Source organism: Dermacentor albipictus, chromosome 1, assembly GCF_038994185.2.
Source record: "Dermacentor albipictus isolate Rhodes 1998 colony chromosome 1, USDA_Dalb.pri_finalv2, whole genome shotgun sequence".
In the NCBI taxonomy this organism is placed as follows: domain Eukaryota; kingdom Metazoa; phylum Arthropoda; class Arachnida; order Ixodida; family Ixodidae; genus Dermacentor; species Dermacentor albipictus.
In genome coordinates this window covers 310,638,744-310,658,299 of record NC_091821.1, presented here as the reverse complement: position 1 = coordinate 310,658,299, position 19,556 = coordinate 310,638,744, and the positions used below count along the sequence as shown (strand labels likewise).

Here is a 19,556-nt window from a genome sequence, read left to right as displayed (position 1 = left end):
CCGACCCATACGATCATGCCCTCCCCCCCCCCCCCCATCTTGGGACATTCTCAGTAATCTTTAATAAAGGCCCGTTCACACTACTACAAAAATTCGACGAGCGAAGCGAATTCGGTCGCCAGAAATAAGAGAGCGTGTTCTCATCTGTTGACGCGTGCATCGGCGGATCCGCAGCCGCTTCAAGCCTTTCCGCGACGACAGCGAGATTTCGCGGCAGTTTCTTTTTTGGTTTCGCGACTTCGCGTACGAGACGAGGGTTCACGTGTGTGCCTCTCGTTCGCGGGCTTTTGTTGCGTCTGCTTGTATTGCGCCGTTTCCACGGAGAAAGCCGGTCGCTCAGACATGCTGGCTGCCATGTCGAGATTAGACGGCTTGTGACGTCAAAAGGCAACTTCCGGCGGCGGCGAAAGCAGAAAAAATGGGTCCTGGACCGATTACCTTCCCCGCGCCGCTTTCCGCCCTCCTCGGCGTCAAAAGCGGCCGAATCCGCTTCGCTCGCCGGATATTTCGTGTAGTGTGAACGGGCCTTAAGGCAAGTGCGTCGGTATTTTCTTCTAGCTTTTCGGCGTATAGCTCTGAGCCTTTCGAATACACCAGCGTAATTAACCTTCAATAATCTTAACAAACTTTGAACAAAGGTTTAATTTGTCTTCTATAAGAAATAATAGACTGTTTCTATCACTTACCGCATGAGCTTGACTTGTAATGCAATATTAAAATGCCTGCCAATTTGTCATCTTTGCAGACCACCGATAAGTCGCAAATTGTAGTCTAGAGTGCTGCATTAAAATATGAAAATGAACACTACACCTTGTTTCAATGTCTATTCTCCATGTTGCTCCCCATGCAATATCGTTTGAGCAGAGCGTGAGGTCCAGCAGCTGGAGTAATTAAAGCGCCGTAGGAACGTCACTGAGCCGTCATTCAACAAACTCAGACAACTCTTCTGGATTGCCATTTCTAGCTAGGTGATTTCCACGACGGTCGCAGTTGGCGCCTCCCCACATGACATGGTGCGCATTGAAATCTCCGCAATATATTACATCTGTTGTGTATTTTTGAGACAGGCCCGTCAACGTGGAAAGTGAAATATTTGTAGAAGGTTGTAGATAAACATTGACTATAGTGACCATTACATGGCCAAACCGAACTTCACATGCTACGTATTCTGGGATGTCTGACGCTGACGGCAAGTCCCTTCGAACACAGATCATCGCTGTGCTTAGTCCTGAAGATCGAGAGGACGTATAGACAACTTAGTTAGCTAGTCTAAAAGCGTTGTCTACGCCGGCCTCTGTAATACATAACAATGGAAAGGAGAACTGAGCCACGAATTTTCTGAAATACGCACTCTAAGAGGGAAGACCATTCGCGTTCCACTTGAATATGGTGACATTTTGATAGCAATTATTTATGCCCCGCCTGCGCAGTGGCTGATGTAGTGTTTTGCAATATCCCTTGTTCCATCGACAATACGGCCATGAACTTCGGGAGGTTATTAGCCCGTGGAATCCGGCAAGTATGGCTTTTAAAGCACAAAACAACATTGGTATGACAAGTTCGGTAATCGACGCAGTGTTCGTCTGTTTCGTTACAGTTACTGGTTGCGCTGTGCTCGTATTTTGTCGTATGTTAGCCATGTCTACATACAGATCTCTTATTCGACCATCCCTAGAATATGCATTAGTAGCATGGGCGCCCCATCAAAAGGTAATGTGGGCCAAAATAGAGAAGGTGCAACGCCGGGCGGCGCGCTTTATTTGCTCGAAATATAGAAGGACAGACTCCGTTTCAGCGATGTTAAAGTCTTGCGGTCTTGAACTGTTGGAAGATCGGTGCAAGAAGCAGAGAGTAAAAACGTTATTTCAAATAATTCATGGTGAACTAAAAATTAATAAAGAGTTGTATTTAAAACCTCCAGGCAGACTGAGCTCCCGCTTAAGTCATAGTGAAGCTATTAAACCGTACTTGTCCCGAACCAATGCCTTTCGTTGTTCGTTCTTCCCAGATTCAATAGAGCTGTGGAACAAGCTGCCTGCAGAAATTGTTCGCAGTTCTGATACTGCATTGTTTACAAATGCAATCAATGTTCTTTACTAAAACTGTACCATGTGGATATTGTAAAGTGTTTTTCTTTTCTTTTTTTCTCTTTTTCCGTTTTTCTGTTTGTGTGCGTGCGGCAGCTGGTTGAACATTTGAATACATGCCTTACAGTCTGTATATAGTATCTTGTATTGTATCCGTAGGACACTGTAGTGTATGTGCATATTTCTTTTGTATCTGGCTGTTTTGTATGAACGTATATGTAACATCCCTCCCTGTTATGACCCTCAACTGAGGGTTGACAGTATTTCTAAATAAATAAATAAAAATAAATAAAATGTGGTTGCTCTTCTGACAAAATCGCTCCTGGACTTCTTGTCGAGCTTGATGTTGGCTTGGTGATGTCCCAAAGTTTGCCCTTGGTGTTGCGGTGCCCTTGCAATTTTTGCATGCTGCATAGAAGTGTCCCAATGCTTAGGCGCTTGTGGCCGAGGTGGTTGCGCTGGGTTCATAGTATTCATGCTTGGTTCCGGTGCACCGCGCGGTTGCGTGCGACCATAGACAATGTGGTGTTGGTATTGAAGAGAGGCCGCTTTGTTCTGCGTGCATCCAGAAAATGGTGCCGTGTGGGGCCCCTTGCAATTCGCGCCCTTAGGTTGTATTATAGACTTGCAGTCTTTGTGATGGTGGTCTTCTGCATATATATTGCAGTGCCTTGTTCCTCGGCAGTTTTTAGCTAAGTCACCAAATCTCTGGCAGTTGTAGCAGCGTCTGACTGGCATCAGATTTTCCTCGACTGGATGGCTAGTGAAGCCAAGATAAACTTGCCCTGGGATTGGTGGGTCATAGCGCAATTGCAATATTACACTTCTAGGGCGAGATTCCACGATGCCATCTTCTTGACGTATGTAACGGGTCTGGCGTCTAGCTGATGTCACTCCTGCCTCTCCTAAATATTCTGTTAATCGTTCTGTGTATTCTTGAGGTACGTTTCTGATTCTACCAACATTTCGTACGGATTGCTCTGGAATAAATGGCTTCACAAGTAAGCCAGACACCTGCACACTTGACAACAAACTCTTGGCGGAGGCGAGTGAACTCACAGTGACTGAGAAACTTCTGCCTTTGTTCACTCGGAAAGAAGCTACTTTCTTTTTTGCTAGCGCAACAACATCTGAGGCTACACCATTTGGGCTTACTTTCCAAAACGTTTTCATTTCTTCGATTGGTCGGAATACCGCAGGAATTCCCTCGAACCTTCTTTTTTGCGCGTCAAACGAGTGAAAGAATCTGCCTCTTCATAAATCTCTTCTTCGCTAAGGGAGCACTTCGATGTTTTGTCATTCACGTGGTCGATCTGATCTTCCACTCTCACCTTATTTGAACAGCTTGCTTCGTCCGACATGCTCGCAGCTTAATTCGTGACTTCCAGAACAAGTGTAGTGACTAAGGAGTAATGATAAATGTCGCAGTAAGCCAAGCAGAACGCACACGACGATAACGGGTGAAGTCACCAGCTGCAAGGTTAGTTCTCGTCTTTTCCCCAAATTATGCCACTTGCCGACAACGCATGATTGACTTAGTCACAAGTGATACGAAACCAAAAAAGAGAGAAATCTTCGGAGTAAAAAAACCGCTTTAAACTGGAGTGATAAACATATTAATGTGTCGAAATACAACTTCTACGGTAAACTGAAACAAAGTAAAGTACGCATAGCTAGCAGTGATGCTTTAAGATCATGCCATATTGATTTAAGGCCATATTCTCGGACCCCAATGACGGCTTTGTTATGGTTGCGTGCGCTCACACGTGTTGCTCCGTTGGTTTAGTACCGTGGCAAAGGCGTAGTGTGTGCACTGTTGCATCAGTCCCCGTGTTTTGTTCCACTGTGTTATTGTTATTGCTGTTGTGGCCAGGTGGGATTCGAAGTAACAAGCGTGAAATGAGTGCGCAGGCAATGGTGCACACAATGCACGGAGTACGTCACGGACGAAGGACGACGTGCGGATATATTTGCTGTCTCGGCGGATTCATGCTAACGCGCCATCACAGACTCAAACCGCTGTAATTCAGATTATGTACGACGAACACCTTGCATATCAGTGACGGCTGTGCAGTGTTCCGGCTTTTGACAGCTGACGGTGCAATTGTGACACGTGAAACAGCCATGTGGAAGAATGGGAAAGAAGCGGCTGCTGTGAGTAATCAAGGGGCGAATGCCCTTTACTGCAGTAATCTCATCTTTGTGCTTGAGGGGCGCAGGGACGTGAAGGTTGGCGGATGCGGTGCAAGAGTGGACAAGGAGCGACAGAAGAACGCGCGCCTGCGCGCACGTCTGATGGCACGTAGTATGTGCGTATACTTACGTACGCCCGGTGAACGCGCTGGCCGCACGCATACGCGCTTACTGTTCGGCACCGCTGAGCTTTGTTTCCATGAAGATTGACTTACTGTGAGAACGATATATCTCACGCCGCAGTCAATGTACTTAAACGCGTAACGACGCTCTCCTCCGCCGGACTGTTCGTCGGCGCGCTGTGGCTCGTCATACCTCCGCTGTGAGCGGCCGCCCGAAACGCGTGCACTCAAGCAGAACGATTCCGATGAAGCCACGACCAAGCATACGTGTTTGTTTGCATAAACTGCAGATAAGCTTACCATGGGTCGTATCGCGATTGAATCCACCGCTATTGGACCGTTGGTCAGATAGCTACGGCGCGCACCTAGGCGTGGTTGTGCCTGTGGTTGCGCGCCGAATGCTAGAAATGTAAACACGAGAGGAGATTAAGAAGGCTGATTCTTGAGCTAGTTTTACCCGCCGTGGTTGCTCAGTTGCTATGGTGTTGGGCTGCTGAGCAGGAGGTCGCGGGATCGAATCCCGGCCACGGCGGCCGCATTTCGATGGGGGCGAAATGCGAAAACACCCGTGTACTTAGATTTAGGTGTACGTTAATGAACCTCAGGTGGTCGAAATTTCCGGAGTCGAGTCCTCGACTACGGCGTGCCTCATAATCAGAAAGTGGTTTTGGCACGTTAAACGCCATAATTATTTAATTATCTTGAGCCAGTTGGTACGGTATACTCATAATGGCAAAGCCTTTAGCGCCATTAAAAAAGACAGGGACGTGATAGAGACACAGGACAGCGCTAACTTTCAACTGACGTTTATTTAAATACAGAGGCAGATATATAGCGAAGTACATGTGAAAGATAAATCACACCCTGCGCACGCCGTTACCGTCCAGGAACGCGATTTCCTCCTCAGAAAGATTAACTGAAGGTGTACTAACACAGTCTGCTCCCTTTCCTTCGAATAGGCCGGGCTTCGATTATTTCACGCATGCAGCGGTCTTTGATCCTGGCCTCCACTGTGCATGCGCCGAACATTGGCTTGCACTTTTGGCTGGGACAGTCACGGCAACGTTAAGAAAGGTTCCCGTCCCCTGGTTTTGCCACATTTCGCTTGTGTTCTGCAAGCCTTTCATCGAGGCATCTTTTGTATCTTTCATAGCTGCTTCGCTATATATCTGCCTCTGTGTTTCAATAAAAGTTAGCGCTGTCTTTTGTCTCTGTCACGTCCCTGTCTTTTTGAATTGCGCTAAAGGTTTTGCCATTATGAGCAAGAGAGGATAATCTGGCCTGACACTATGGCGGAGTAACGCCGACTTCTGGCGTCACTCATCTTCACGAAGAGCGACGTCATAGCACCTCCTCAGATTTTCCTTCCTCCATGTTTCAGATGGAAATGGAAGAATGTCCAAAAAAATTGATGAGTAGATATTTGAAAGATCAGTAATATAGACTATCATCAATTTAACGGGGTAGTCGTTTTGTTCACAAGCAGCTTTCAACACATTCGTCCTCATTCTTTATATCGACAACGGTGCAGCTTAGCTTGTGCAGTGCTCACCGAAGAGGACACCGTAGAGGAAGATGACGAGTCCCAGGCTCTGTGCCAGGGCGCAGGCCATGACAGGCAGCGCACAGAGAAGGGCACCGGCCATCAGCAGGACCCGGTCCGAAAGCCAGAGACTGAGCAGACCGTACAGGGGCCCTGCGGGGCGCGCGGGACAACCCGGCGTTGCACCGGAAATTGTATCACCTATCAGGACTGGCTCTCTAATGATCATTCCTATCCCTGCAATGCACAATCTCCTCGGCTTTCCCATCCTCTAGGCCGAAACACCTTCTTGTCGCAAGGAGTCTCTTTCCACATGCTCCTGTTTGACTACTTCAAAGTCGTTACCCACAAAAAGTTGTTTAGTCAGCCAATGTGCCTATTACGTATATTCTCGCAAACTATTTCAGCCTCATCATTCAATGAGTCTTGATAGAACACTTTTGCAGGCTTTTAACTAAGCCCTCACCTTAGTATCCGCTTGATTTGGTTTGACCGTGCTCCGTATTAACACAGACAGCCGGTGAATGCCCCATGGACGTCACCGTTTGCCTTTGTTTCCGTAGCGCAGCCCGCACGACCGTCTCACGCTCTTCTACACACTGTGTGGCGCAGGACTGTACGGTGACACTGCGTAAGACTAGGAATGCCCTTGCGGGTTGCGTGACAGTGCCCACAGAAATAGTTCGTGTGTACGTGCGTGTGTGTGCTTAGGTTTTTTTTCCTTTTTTATCCTTCTTTCTTTCTCACCTATTGCATCCCCTTTCCCTTCCCCCAGAACAGGGTAGCCAACCGGAGATAATCTCTGGTTAACCTCCCTGTCTTTCCTTTGCCTTTCTCTCTCTCTCTCTTCTACTCACGAATAACACAAAGCTTCCGCTGCACTCAGACGCAGATTGGAAGGGAAAATGCGTGCCGCTCAACCAACCTGCGTCGACACTCGGTCAGGTGCACGTACCTGAGAGCTGCGACATGATGACGGCGAGAGTGAGGGGCCACGACGCTTTCTCCCGGTTGACCTGAAACATGCTTATGAATCCCACGTACATGACGGACTCGGATTTTATCAGCATCATGCCGAAGAAGACAAACACGGCCGCGGAGGCCGCCACAGGCCAGCATGCCCGAGTGTCCGGAAGCGCCATTCCAGACGTCGTGTCGACTTCACGAAGAGAGGAATGAATGGCTTGCCTATCGTCTTGTCTTGGCCTGCGAAAGCACAGGTGGAGGAGATCGAGACAGGATTTATCTGAGGAATGAGACCCTCCAGACTACCTATTTTTCTGGCAGGAAGGCTGAAGCGCATGCTGTCTGATTGATTCCAGTACCACCATGGTCACTGATAAGCGTATGGCCACCATATGTACAAGATAGTGCAAAAATGTACAAGATGGTACAAAGGATCTAATAAATAAGTGCGTTCAAAGATTTGTTCCACGTATTGTCAATAAATTGAAAGGAAAGAAGCCCTGGATTTCTCGGGCGACGTTGCAGTTTCAAAGACGACTAAAACGGTTAAAAAATAAAGAACGCAATTTTGATGACGTAGCTAGGTGCTCTCCAACAGCAAATAACGGAACTTTCTCCTCAAGTCAAGATAAATGTATCGGCTGAGAAGGAACGCTATTTCGGGAAGCAGCTTCCCAACTTCATATCGTCGTCTCCTGAAAGATTCGAGAGCCAGATTTCCCCAATTACTCTGACCAGTGATGTTTTTGAAATTAACGGTGTAGAAGTGACCGAGTGTTTTGTTATTTGTAATGCTTTCAATGCTTTTCTAAATCAGCATTCACTAAGGATAACGAAGTTCTTGAGCATTTTGATGTGTCGTACCCACCTATATCTGACATTACGATTAGGAAGCAGGGTTTTTCAATATTACCTTTGCAGCTTGACGTAAAAAAAATCTCCTGGGCTATATTTATTACCGAATGAGTTCCTAAAACGTTATGTAAGTGGGTTTTAATGTATCTGACAATACTCTAAATCATTCAATGTGAGCCGAGTTCCAGATGACTGGGTAAATGCCATAGTCAAGCCCCTTTATAAGAGTTGAAGCACACGTTACGCTAGTAATTATCGCCCAATCTCTTTAATTTCCCCTTCATGTAAAATTCTTGAACATATAATACATAAGCAGAAGGGCAGCGGATTGGGAGAGTTGGTGTTGCATGGTAACAATAAAAATTCAAACAGCGCATAAACGACGGGACCAGAATGAGGAGGAGACAAACACGGCTGTAAGATCAGCGCCGTGTTTGTCTCCTCCTCATTCTGGTCCCGTCGTTTATGCGCTGTTTGAATTTTTATTGTTAATACATAAGCATATTCCGGAATTTTTAGATAAGTATAATATTTTGTCAAGTTCTCAACACGGATTCAGGAAAGGGTTTTCTACTTGACCTCAATTAGTAACTACCGTACATGATTTCGCTCAAGCTATAAAATACATAAAACAGATTGATGCAAATTTAATGGATTTCGCTAAATCTATTGATAATGTATCTCACAATGAACTACTCTTCAAATTAGATATAATGTTTGAAAACTCTCAGCTTGTAAATTAGATTTATGCTTTTCTCTCGAATAGAAAACAGTATGTTTTTTTTAATGATTGCTATTCTCACACAGTACTAGTTGACTCTGATGTACCTCAGGGCTCTGTGCTCGGGCCCCTTTTGTTTCTTTTATTTATAAATGATATAATACAAGACATATCTCTAAAAGTTAAGTTATATGCAGATGACTGCATCCTTTACTCGGAAATCGAAAGCCAGCAAGATCAAATTCATCTGAACGAAGTAATTCAACGGGTTGTTCGTTGGTGTGTGTTAACTTTGAAAATGCCGTTTTCATGAAAATTTCCCATAAACGTAATACTCTTCATTTCACATACTCAGCTTGTAACATCTTTCTGTTGAAAGCGGAGTGCTCCGAGTATCTTGGTCTTTGGATTTCACATGACCTTAGGTGGACGAAATGCATAAACGATGTACTTAGCTCATCTAACTATGAACTATTTTATGTAAGACGAGCTTTCAAACTTTCTACTCCCACTGTTCGCCTTGTTCGTTTAAGGCAATTGTTCAGCCAAATTTAGATTACGCATCTATAACTTGGTACCTGTATACGCTCAAAAACATGTTAAACAAATTGAAAGAAATGCGAAAGAGAGCGGTGAGATTTATAACAGCTTTGGGCGAACTTCGATCACATCATTATTAGCAAAAGCCAACCTCCCAACGCTGTATTGAGATTAAAATTTTGGTTTCAGTTAGTTAAAGGTTATTATAAGGTAGCGATATCGTAGATACCTTCTTTTTCTACAGGATATACCACAAGGCAGAGACATGCCTTGACCATAACTTCTTTTTCCACTTGAAGTAACACCTTCAAGTATTCGTTATTTCATAGGTCAATAACTGAATGGAATAAACTTACTAATGAAGTAGTTTCCCAACCATCCGTGAACCTTTTTGCTGTATACATACAGCAGTGGCTTGTCTCAGATGTCGTGCTAAGCTAATTATATCACTCTGAATCCATGTGGTGCAGCGTTAGAATGAGCAATGGCAATTACCTTGCTGTTGGGTCTTTTTACCGGTCTCCTAGTTCTTGTAATCCGGAATCATTTACCGAGCTATCAAAATTTTTAACTACCGTAAATACTGAGTATATACTTGGGGGCGACTTTAACATGCCTGATGTTGACTGGGAAGATGGCAAGCCTGTGTTCTCAGACTCGACTGCCCTATCTCTTGCCTTTTCAGAGTTCATTACAACTCATGACCTAACCCAATTCGACTCCGAATGCACGCGAAGAGACCATTTTTCTGCCAGCACTTTAGATTTGTTTTTTGCTAGCTCTGAGTCGCTGATCCAAAATGTAGCTGTCATCCCTGGTATCAGTGATCACGATTGCGTTGTTGCCACGTCTAGTGCCGCTTCAGTTAGACCAACCCATAAATATCCTAGAAAGGTTTTTTTCTACGACCGAGGGGATTACGTCTCTTTATCACGAGAGCTTTCAAATTTCTTCCCTATTTTTTATGAGGTCAGCCAGACAGTGGACATAGATGAAGCTTGGATTCTTTTTAGAGATAAATTAAAGGCTTTAATTGAACAATACATACCTTCCAAACTTTTGACAACTAGACGCCGGAAAGATAAACCGTGGGTAGATAAGAAAATTCGCTCGCTAATTAACAAAAAACGCCGCCTGTATGCTTCGTATTTGAAGACTCGCAATCAATCTGTTTTCCATGAAATGCGTCATGTGAACTACAATATTAAGCAAGAAATAAAGGTGAATAAACAAAGTTACATTTCATCGCTTGACGCAAAGTTAAGGGATAATCCTAAAGAATTTTGGAAATTTGTTAAAATAAATGGTAAAGTGGACACAACTGTTCCCATTTTATCAGTTGGCGAGAAAACAGTGCTTGATGATTATGAGAAGGCTTGCTGTCTGAATTCCTATTTTAAAAGTGTTTTTTTCTGAGACATACACTGGTGAACCGCCTGAAATACAAGAAATAGTCTATGAGAATATGCCTATGGTCACTGTCACATATAACGGTGTTCTGAAACTTATTTCCAATCTGAACAACAAATCAGCTGGCGGTCCCGATGGTATTCCGTCGCAGGTATTGAAATCCTGCTCTCAAGAAATTGCGCATTTTTTAGTCACTCTGTTTAATAAATCATTAAATACCATTTCATTACCTGCAGAGTGGAAGGTAGCCCACGTCGTTCCCATACATAAAAACGGTTCCAAAAATGTACTAGAAAACTACAGGCCTATTTCTCTAACATGTGTATGTTGCAAAACAATAGAACACATCATATACAGTGCTGTGATGAAACACCTTCAAAGCAATAATTTTTTTTCGGGTTTTCAACATGAATTTAGGCCCGGCTTGTCATGTACGACTCAACTGGTAGAGTTCGCTCACGATCTCTTTTACTCTTTTGACCTTGGATTTCAGGTAGACTGTATATTTTTAGATTTCCGGAAAGCTTTCGACACCGTTTCTCATGCATTGCTTTTACATAAATTATCTTGTCTCGGTATACACCCCGCAATAGTACATTGGATTGGAAATTACCTGTCTGGTCGAACACAGCATGTTTTAATAAACGGCACTAAATCAACACCTGTCACCGTAACCTCTGGCGTGCCCCAAGGGTCCGTTTTGGGGCCGTTGTTATTTTTAGTCTTTATAAATGACATTGTGCACAATCTAGAATGCAAAGTGAGGTTATATGCTGATGATTGTGCCATATACAAGAATGTAGAAAATGTTTGTGATGTTAGTAGTTTGCAGAATGATCTAAACAAAATTCATGCTTGGTGCATTAAGTGGGGCATGTCTTTGAACAATGCCAAATGCCAACTTGTGTCATTCACCCGTAAACGCTTTCCTGTGAATACCTCGGGGTCTATTTTTCAGAAAATTTAACATGGAACAGACATATTGAATACTTAACCTTAAAATCATCTCGTATACTAAACCTTGTTAGACGTAATTTTTATAACGCCCCCCAGAAAGTAAAAGAACAGCTTTACATAACAAATGTTCGTCCGGTACTAAATGTTCGCCAGGTATGGGACCCTCAAAGCTCTAAACTTATAGAAAAGCTCGAACGCGTCCAAAACCGCGCTGCAAGATTTGTTTCTGGTAATTATAATTTCCGTAGCAGTATTACATTGCTTAAAGAGGACCTTGGTTGGAAAACACTAGCACACCGCCGATTAACTGCAAAATTAGAACTTTTTTTCCGAATCTACTTTGATCTCACAGGAATAAACAAGAACTTGTACATTTTCCCTCCCCACTTCATCTCTAAACGATGTGATCACGAGCTGAAAGTCCTTGAAATGCGCTGTCGTACTGATGTCTACCGAAATTCATTTTTTCCGCATGTTTCCGCACATTGGAATAGGCTTCCCAGGAGCATTGGTGAATGTAAAACGTGTTCAGAGTTTCTGTATTTATTGTCACGCAGTCTGTCGTAGTATATTATCCCGTTTTCTTTATATCATTTGGCTGGCATTGCACTTCATGCGATAGTGTATCCTTTCCATTTCTGTCTTGCAAATTTGCACCGCATTTCACAAGACCGTTTGGCCGTCGAGATGACTCATCTATGTTACGTATTTTGTTACTTTTACCACCTGTGCTCTGCTGTATCAAGTTTTTGTCACATGTTCACTTTTCTTCAATTTGTCCCCCCCTGCAATAATGCCCTTGTGGCGCTGCAGGTACTTGTATAAATAAATAAATAAATATATGCTCTTGTGCATGATTCCGGTACGTTATTGTGTTTACATTGCCAAATTATGTACTTCCTTTCCGTGTATTTCTTTTATTGTTACAGTTGTCTGCAATATTTTTAAAACGCAACAAATGTATTTCCACTCTGCTAAAACCCCAAATCGGAGTTGCAGTATTTATAAATAAATAAAATAATATAAATGGTTTTGTTACAGTACATATCCTAGTTTAGGCTCAAACTATACACGCACTGAAAACATCGCCTGTCAGGTAAACTTTCATGACCGCTACCCTTCCTTATCTTCCTTTTGGTCATAAGATTTGCCCATATGAACAATCGTATGATTTGTATATTTATCTGCACAATTTACAGTCTGCTAGAAAAAAGTTATATGTGCGCGTGTGCATTGCATTTCCTGCGTAGCACTCGCACCACTAACCACCAGAATAACTATAACCATTCAAGTACACCATTGCAAAAGATTTCATGTTGATGTTTGGTGGGCTCCTTACACTGATTCAATGGATCTGTATGTATGTTAAAAACGTGGCATTAAGCTGAATGTCAGCACGATAGCGATTATATGTACTTGAGTTCACTGTGCTGCATCTCGTTTCTTCAAAATAATGACCGGCTCTTGTTGACCAGTAAATTTGTGAGTTCACAGGCATAATGAACTAATTCATCAATGAGTCACTGCTACGGAGATGAACTTTCTACTGTGATAGCTGAAAATTTTCGTTCGTCCATTGATATTGCTAAGAATTGTTGACATTTAAATGGCATAACCCTTTAAGGAGGAAATGCCTGTGAAAATATTTGTTGACCGTGTCATTTTCATAAAATCGACAATGTTTGGTTTGTCTTCACACAATCGATAATTGTTCTAATTTCCAACGAGCCGCGGGCTTTCTTTAGTTATCTGAAAAGTGTGCTTAGTAGTTAGAAAGTGCAGCATTGCAAGGATCCGTGTCATTAGGGAGTTTTAATTTAGGGGCGCAAGCGGCTTGCGTACGCAAGAACTAGGGGCGAAAGCACTGCGCATGCGCAGTAGCGTCGCGCCTAGTTCTTGCGTACGCAAGCCGCTTGCGTCCCCTAAACTAAAACTCTCGATTATGTGTGCACGTAGGGTCACACGGAACTGGCGATATCTCTGTTCTAGTCTGTTCAGGTTGACCTGTTTATTTCTTTGTTTGCTGCCACGTTCTAATGAGGCAGGAAAAAAGATAGCAGGGAGATAGTGGGGTGATACACAAGAAGCACACAGACTCACAAAGGCGACCCCCTGAACTGTCACTAGCGCTTGCTGAGGCCAACTGGCCTCCTAAATGTTACTGCATTTAGCGCACAACGCAAAACAAGGACAGAGTGAAAACCGACGAAGACAGGCAAGACAATTATCTTAACACGAAGAGGGGAACGACTCGGCGAAAAAGAGCAACACGACCATCTCATAATCTTGTAGGTTTCACTCTCTTTTTTTTATTTTACTGATCATGGCTGTGACGTCAAGATGTTACAAATGCGGTTGCACAGGCTGTTACTAAAACCCCACATGTATGGGTGCGACGCGTCTGAAAATAAATCTATTGGAAGTTATCGCCTGTATTCGTCGTCAGTTTTCACTCTGCCCTTGTCTTGTATTGTGCACTAGATGCAGTAATGGAACACCGACATGTCCAGACTTACGTTATCTCTTAAAAGTGATACCGAGTCATAAAATGGGCCGCTTAAGATTGTGCTGAAAAGAGATCTGATTTCTTTTATCTGTTTAAAGGTAGCCAGAGTGCCAATTAATTAATTAATCATAGGGTTTTACGTGCCATAACCACTTTCTGATTATGAGGCACGCCGTAGTGGAGAACTCGGAAAATTTCGACCACCTGAGGTTCTTTAACATGCACCTAAATCTAAGTAGACGAGTGTTTTCGCCCTCATCGAAATGTGGCCGCCGTGGCCGGGATCCGATGCCGTGACCTTGTGCTCAACAGCGTAACACCATAGCCACTGAACAACCACGGCGGGTCCAGAGTGCCAATAATTCTAAAAGTATTTCAGTACTGCGGAAATATTTCTTATTTTTATTTTTTTATTTATTAAGTTATTTAGTCTTATGTTCACTGATGAAAACATTCTAAGTGTTTTCCAGACCGGAGACGAGCGGTATTCAAACGAAAGAATACGGTGGGCAAAGTTAGCTCTCCGTAACCTCTTATGTGAGAAAAACAACCTTGCGATATGTTGGCTCTGCGCCGTGCTTGAGTATGCTATCTCTGCCCTTAGCAACAATTTTCCCTTTGAGACTTGAGAATTTTTCCTTTCAGGCAAAAAAATTATTTTTCTTCAATGTATGTCCTTCTGCAAATGTAACAGCGGATCTTTGGATTTTAAACTCATGAACCGCTTGAAAACTAGCATTTCTACTCATAATTTCTACGAATCAATATATACACCTAAAAATACCGTGCTTCCTTTATTTTCTTTCTTATACAAACAGATTAAAAAATCACATTAAAAAAGATAAAAAAAAGACCACGAGCACAAAACACGCATGCACGCGCAGTCGTACAAGTTTGCCTGTTGAGGTGGATTGCCTGAAAGGGCGGACATTACTCGCACGATAACTCGCAATGTTCAGTTCCTCACCGAACTTCCAACTTCTCGTTTATTATCTTTAGGGAGCGTGTTTAAATGACACAATTGAAGCCGAACAGTAGTGTGATTATGTCTGCATATCGGAAATCCCCAGAGCAGCCCTTGTTTCGAAATATATGTCTCCAAAAATGCATTGCGAAATACGGGAAAAGTTAAATATGCGCAGGTGCAAGAGGCGCAGGTGCAAGAGGCGCGGGGCTTGCTTCTGTAACTATCGATATAGTCATTTGGCTGGAAAGCGTTTGAGTGATTGATAATGATTCTGTGCGCGGCAAACAATGGATTATCGTGGCACATTTTGGCACTTACGGTAGCAGCGATACACGCGTCGACGCGGGTTCTCTTTGTGCTCCTTATCCATGTTTTCTTTTCAGCGCTTGGTTATTCCAGGCCTCGCGTTGTAAATGAGGCCGGGTAGGACACCGGTCACCTGACCACGGAGAAGATTGTGGCTAACAGTAATATTGCTCTCAGAGACATAGCTTTCGTCATTCAAGGTGAGACTTGTGCTTTTGTTTTTGCTGTAATTAGAAGAAGATGTCTAAAAAAGCGATAATGAGTCCTGTGTTAGTGTTTAATCGGCCAGCTTATTCCAATCTCCTATAGTTCTAGGAAAAAAGGAATACTTGAAGGAGTTGACACGTGTAGTAACTGGAGTTACAACTAGCGAGTGTCTGTCTAGTAGCGTAACCTGCTGTATAGGTGAGAAAACAAGACGTGTCGGTGTTGTAGTGACCACTTATTAGCCGGAAATAAATTAAACGACACACTCGATTTCTGTCGGTTATACAAGGCAAGCAACTCCGAGATAAGAGGTTAGTAATTTAAGTACGCCCATATGTATTATAGACGAATCGAACTGCTTTTTTGTAAGCTCTCTAGCTTTCCGATATCGCTTTTAGTGAACGGGTCCCATATAGTTACAGCATATTCTAAAACTGGGTGGACAAGTGTTTTGTATGCAATAGACGTACTGTTGGTGTGGAGGATTTTAATACGCGTCTTAGAAAAAAAACAACTTGCGGCGGCAGTTCGCGCTATTACTGTGTCAAAGTGCCTTGACCAGGTAAGATCCTTTAAGTACAAGCCACGCTATTTATATTGCGTTACCTCTGACAAAAAACGTTTTCTCTGCCCTTGCGATAGAGTAGTGACTTCTTTTTAATGTTATTAAAGTTAATGCTTCTTTCATATTTTTTTGCACCATTCAACTACCTCATCAAAATCCCTGTTTGACCTGAGTTGGCCCTCTTGAGTTATTTCGTCGTACAGCACGCAGCCGTCAACGAAAAGCCTGATTTTAACGGAGAGGTTAGGGACGATATCACTCATACACCACGAAAAGGGGACCAAGAACAGATCCGTGTGGGACGCTTGAATTGACGGAAGCTGTATCAGAGGCTGTTTTATTTACCGTAACAAACTGATGGCGATTTGTAAGGTAGGCTTTAATCTTTGCTAATATTTTATCATATTTAAACACACCTCCTAGCTTATGAAGCAATTTAACATGAGACACCTTATCAAACCCTTTGCTGAAATTCATGAATATCGTGTCTGTTTCCCTTTGTTTATGGTGCTAGAAAAGTCATGTACGATTTCAACTAGTTGAGTAATCGTCGAAAGACCACTTCTAAAACCATGCTGCATGTCTGTTAAAACGTTACGTTAATCCAGAAAACCAGTTATATGTTTATAAGTTATATATTCTGAGAGCTTACAAAATGTTGATGTTAATAAAATTGGTCTGTAATTTTTGATGCAATATTTATCGCCCGATTTATGTAAAGGTTTTGTTCTAGCAATTTTTCAGTCTTCCGGTGATGATCCTTCGTTGATTGACCTTGCAAATGAAATGTACAGGTATTTTGCACACCATTCAACATAACGCTTTAGAAAACAGTTTGGAATATCATCAGACCCTGAAGATTTTCTAATGTCAAGCTTTAACAATATATTTAGAATGCCCTGTTCCAATATAACACTGTCAGAAAGGGAAGACAATTTAGCAGAAAAGCATAGTAAACAGCCGTCATCACTTGTGAATACACTCTTAGAATTGTCAGCAAGAGCAGAGCACACTGTTTTCTCATCGCGAACACTTTCACCATTGACAAAAAATGGTGTCGGAAGACAAACAGACCGGCGCCACAACCCTCCAGAATTTCTCGGGAGATGATCTGATAAAAATTTGGTGGTTTTGAGCTGTGACAGTGCTCTTTGTCTTTGACAAATTTTTTTCTTGAAGTGTTTCAGACAAGTTATAAATAGCGACTTTCACTTCTTCGTCATCCTTCAATTTATTGCGTTTATTTTTTAATCGCTTAAGTTTCCGCATCATTTGTAACGTCTCCCATGTAATCCATGAATACGGCGCTCGGACTTCTTGACCATATTGGGAACGAACCATCCCACACAATCAAAAACAAGGCCTACGAAAAAAATAAAGAGATCGTTTACACGACAATAAAAGGCTTGAAAATGATCAAAATCAAAAGCTAACCCATCTTGTAAAATTGCTTGCAAAAGTGTTTTCTCTGTGGCCGGCCTGACTTCCTTTTATTTTATTTTTGTACGCGGGGCCATGCTGTTTCCCTGCCACACCATGACACACACGCTTTCAAACGAAGCAGGAAGCAGGAGTTGGATTGTTTTCCCCCCTTGTCTGGATTGAGCGTAACATACCTTGCAAATGAAGCGCTGTGGTTGTTCCGTCACACTGCGCTGCCGGAAGACCCCTCTACGCAGGCTTCACCGACGACGCATCATCGGCACCTCCTTTCTTCACTACCTTCTCCAATGGTGCTTCCGTGGCCTTTTGACAAGAGGGCCATGCAGTGTCTCTGAAAATACTAACTCAACGTTTTTCCTTGCTAGCGCGCCTTGTTGTTAAACTCTCGGCTCGTCTAAATATCTGTCAGTAATAGTAGCTGCACTTCAGCTTAGCACAACCTGGCCGTGCCACTAGTGCTACTGGTGTTAAGCTAAGTTCACATTTATCAGTATAAACATACAACTGAGGCTCGGGTGACGAAATCGACGGAGGAAAGTGAGCCGTTGACGCAGCGGCAGGCCGACCTCATAGAGTTTCTATGGCAGGTCAAAGCTCTCGTCTGTCTCCCATCCCTTCGCCTAAATGACGCAACGGCCCCTTTGTGAACGTTATCGCACGGTAGCAAATCGGTACGAATATTCAGAAAAGAGAAAGGTTTGATAGCGATGTGGAACAGAAAGAAGTGAGGGACACGGCCGTGATAACAATAGCACTGGCAGTACGAGTGGTCGAAATCTGCACAAGTGGCATGAGCGGCCGGCACACTTGTCTGACGATAACAATTGTAGCAACAACACGTTGGCGACATATGCACAGGTTTGCCTTCTGCAAGGAGTGAAAGCGGACGAGCTGGAACCTATCCATTCTTGGGCAGCGCAAACACAAACAAAACACGAGAAAAAGACAGTACAATCGCTGATGTAACGTTTTCTGGTGTAACGTGCTATCGTGGCAATGGTGTAATGCGCTTTTCCAAGAATAGACGATTAAAAGGATAGAAAGACAATGGAAAACGCTTTACCACTGGCATCTAGCGTCTCCTTCTGATCACATTTGCGTTTGCTCGTACTTCTTCGTTCTGCACATATATCATTACTTCATCTTTCCCACAACGCAGTTTGTCAACATATTGGCGATGCAGTCAATTTTGAAAACTAGAACCATACGCGTAAATGAGAGCGATCCACGAAGTTGGATATTGTGGCGTGGTTCTCATGACGATGCAATTCGCGTGCTGCATTGCCTACTAGCTACTATTGAAGCCTTTTTCAACTTGCGAGCATGTAATCTGGAGAAACAAACTTGAAATAATGGGCAAAGAAGTTATCGAATGGACTCGTAGCTGGCACATTATGAATCCGAGAAGCTCACCCTACCGGCACGAGATATTACGTTCGCAATGGAAAGAACCCTCTACACAATATATATTGTAGGCAGTCATTGAATGAACTAGGCCAAATTACGAAAGAAATGAAGGAGGAAAACCCCCTTTGCCAATTAGGAAAAGTGTGCTTGAAATATCCAGAGCTAACGTGGCGGACAGGCAAAGGCGTGGGCTAGAGGGAGATTACAGTCCAGCGATTGTTGTGGTTGAAAGGGTGCGCGGGGATGCGAGCGTCGCCTGCCATGGACACCGTATATTAGTCTCGCACATAACGGACACTATACTACTATGCGCTCGGTCTATTCGAGAGAGAGGAAATGTCACCTGACGGTGACGTCATATGATAGTAAAGTTTTATAGCCACCTCGCTCCTCGCTTATATCTTTTGATGCAGACGTGCGTAGCGATGCACATCTGGTGCACCTTGCAGTAAATGCAACGGCCGCGGCAGCGCGACTGTTCCGGACGAGTGCACACGGTGAGCCTTGTATACATTGGAGAGAGCAGAACCTGGGTTCACTAAGCAGGCATTACAAGGGTGAGCAAACGTCGTTGCTTGTTATTCAAATATCGGATTCAAACACTGAACCGGAGGCCGCCCTGTTCAGTAGGTGAGGTCAGCCATTGAGGAAGGGGACTTGTTCGTATTAAGAAAGAGTCAAGAAAGTCTGCTTTCTTTTACCTCTTTAACTATTCGTGGTGAGAAAGAAACATACGTTAGTCATTGCTGTTTGTAAGTTGA

General features: G+C 43.4%; 1 protein-coding gene across 2 annotated transcripts in view; it reads right to left on the bottom strand.

Moving 5' to 3' along the window:
- The window catches only part of LOC135906994 (uncharacterized), a 91,101-nt gene extending 73,120 nt beyond the window's left edge, over positions 1 to 17,981 (bottom strand). The window contains exons 1-3 of one of the 2 annotated variants that reach the window (XM_070531547.1): positions 17,562 to 17,981; positions 6,901 to 7,151; positions 5,955 to 6,098 (exon numbers count right to left, since the gene is read on the bottom strand). In XM_070531547.1, coding sequence (XP_070387648.1) covers positions 5,955 to 6,098; positions 6,901 to 7,087 — 331 coding nt within the window. In that variant the 5' untranslated portion in view covers positions 7,088 to 7,151; positions 17,562 to 17,981. The remainder of the gene's footprint in view (positions 1 to 5,954; positions 6,099 to 6,900; positions 7,152 to 17,561) is intronic. The other variant, XM_070531548.1, reaches the window with a different exon arrangement.
- Between the last annotated feature and the right edge of the window lie 1,575 nt (positions 17,982 to 19,556).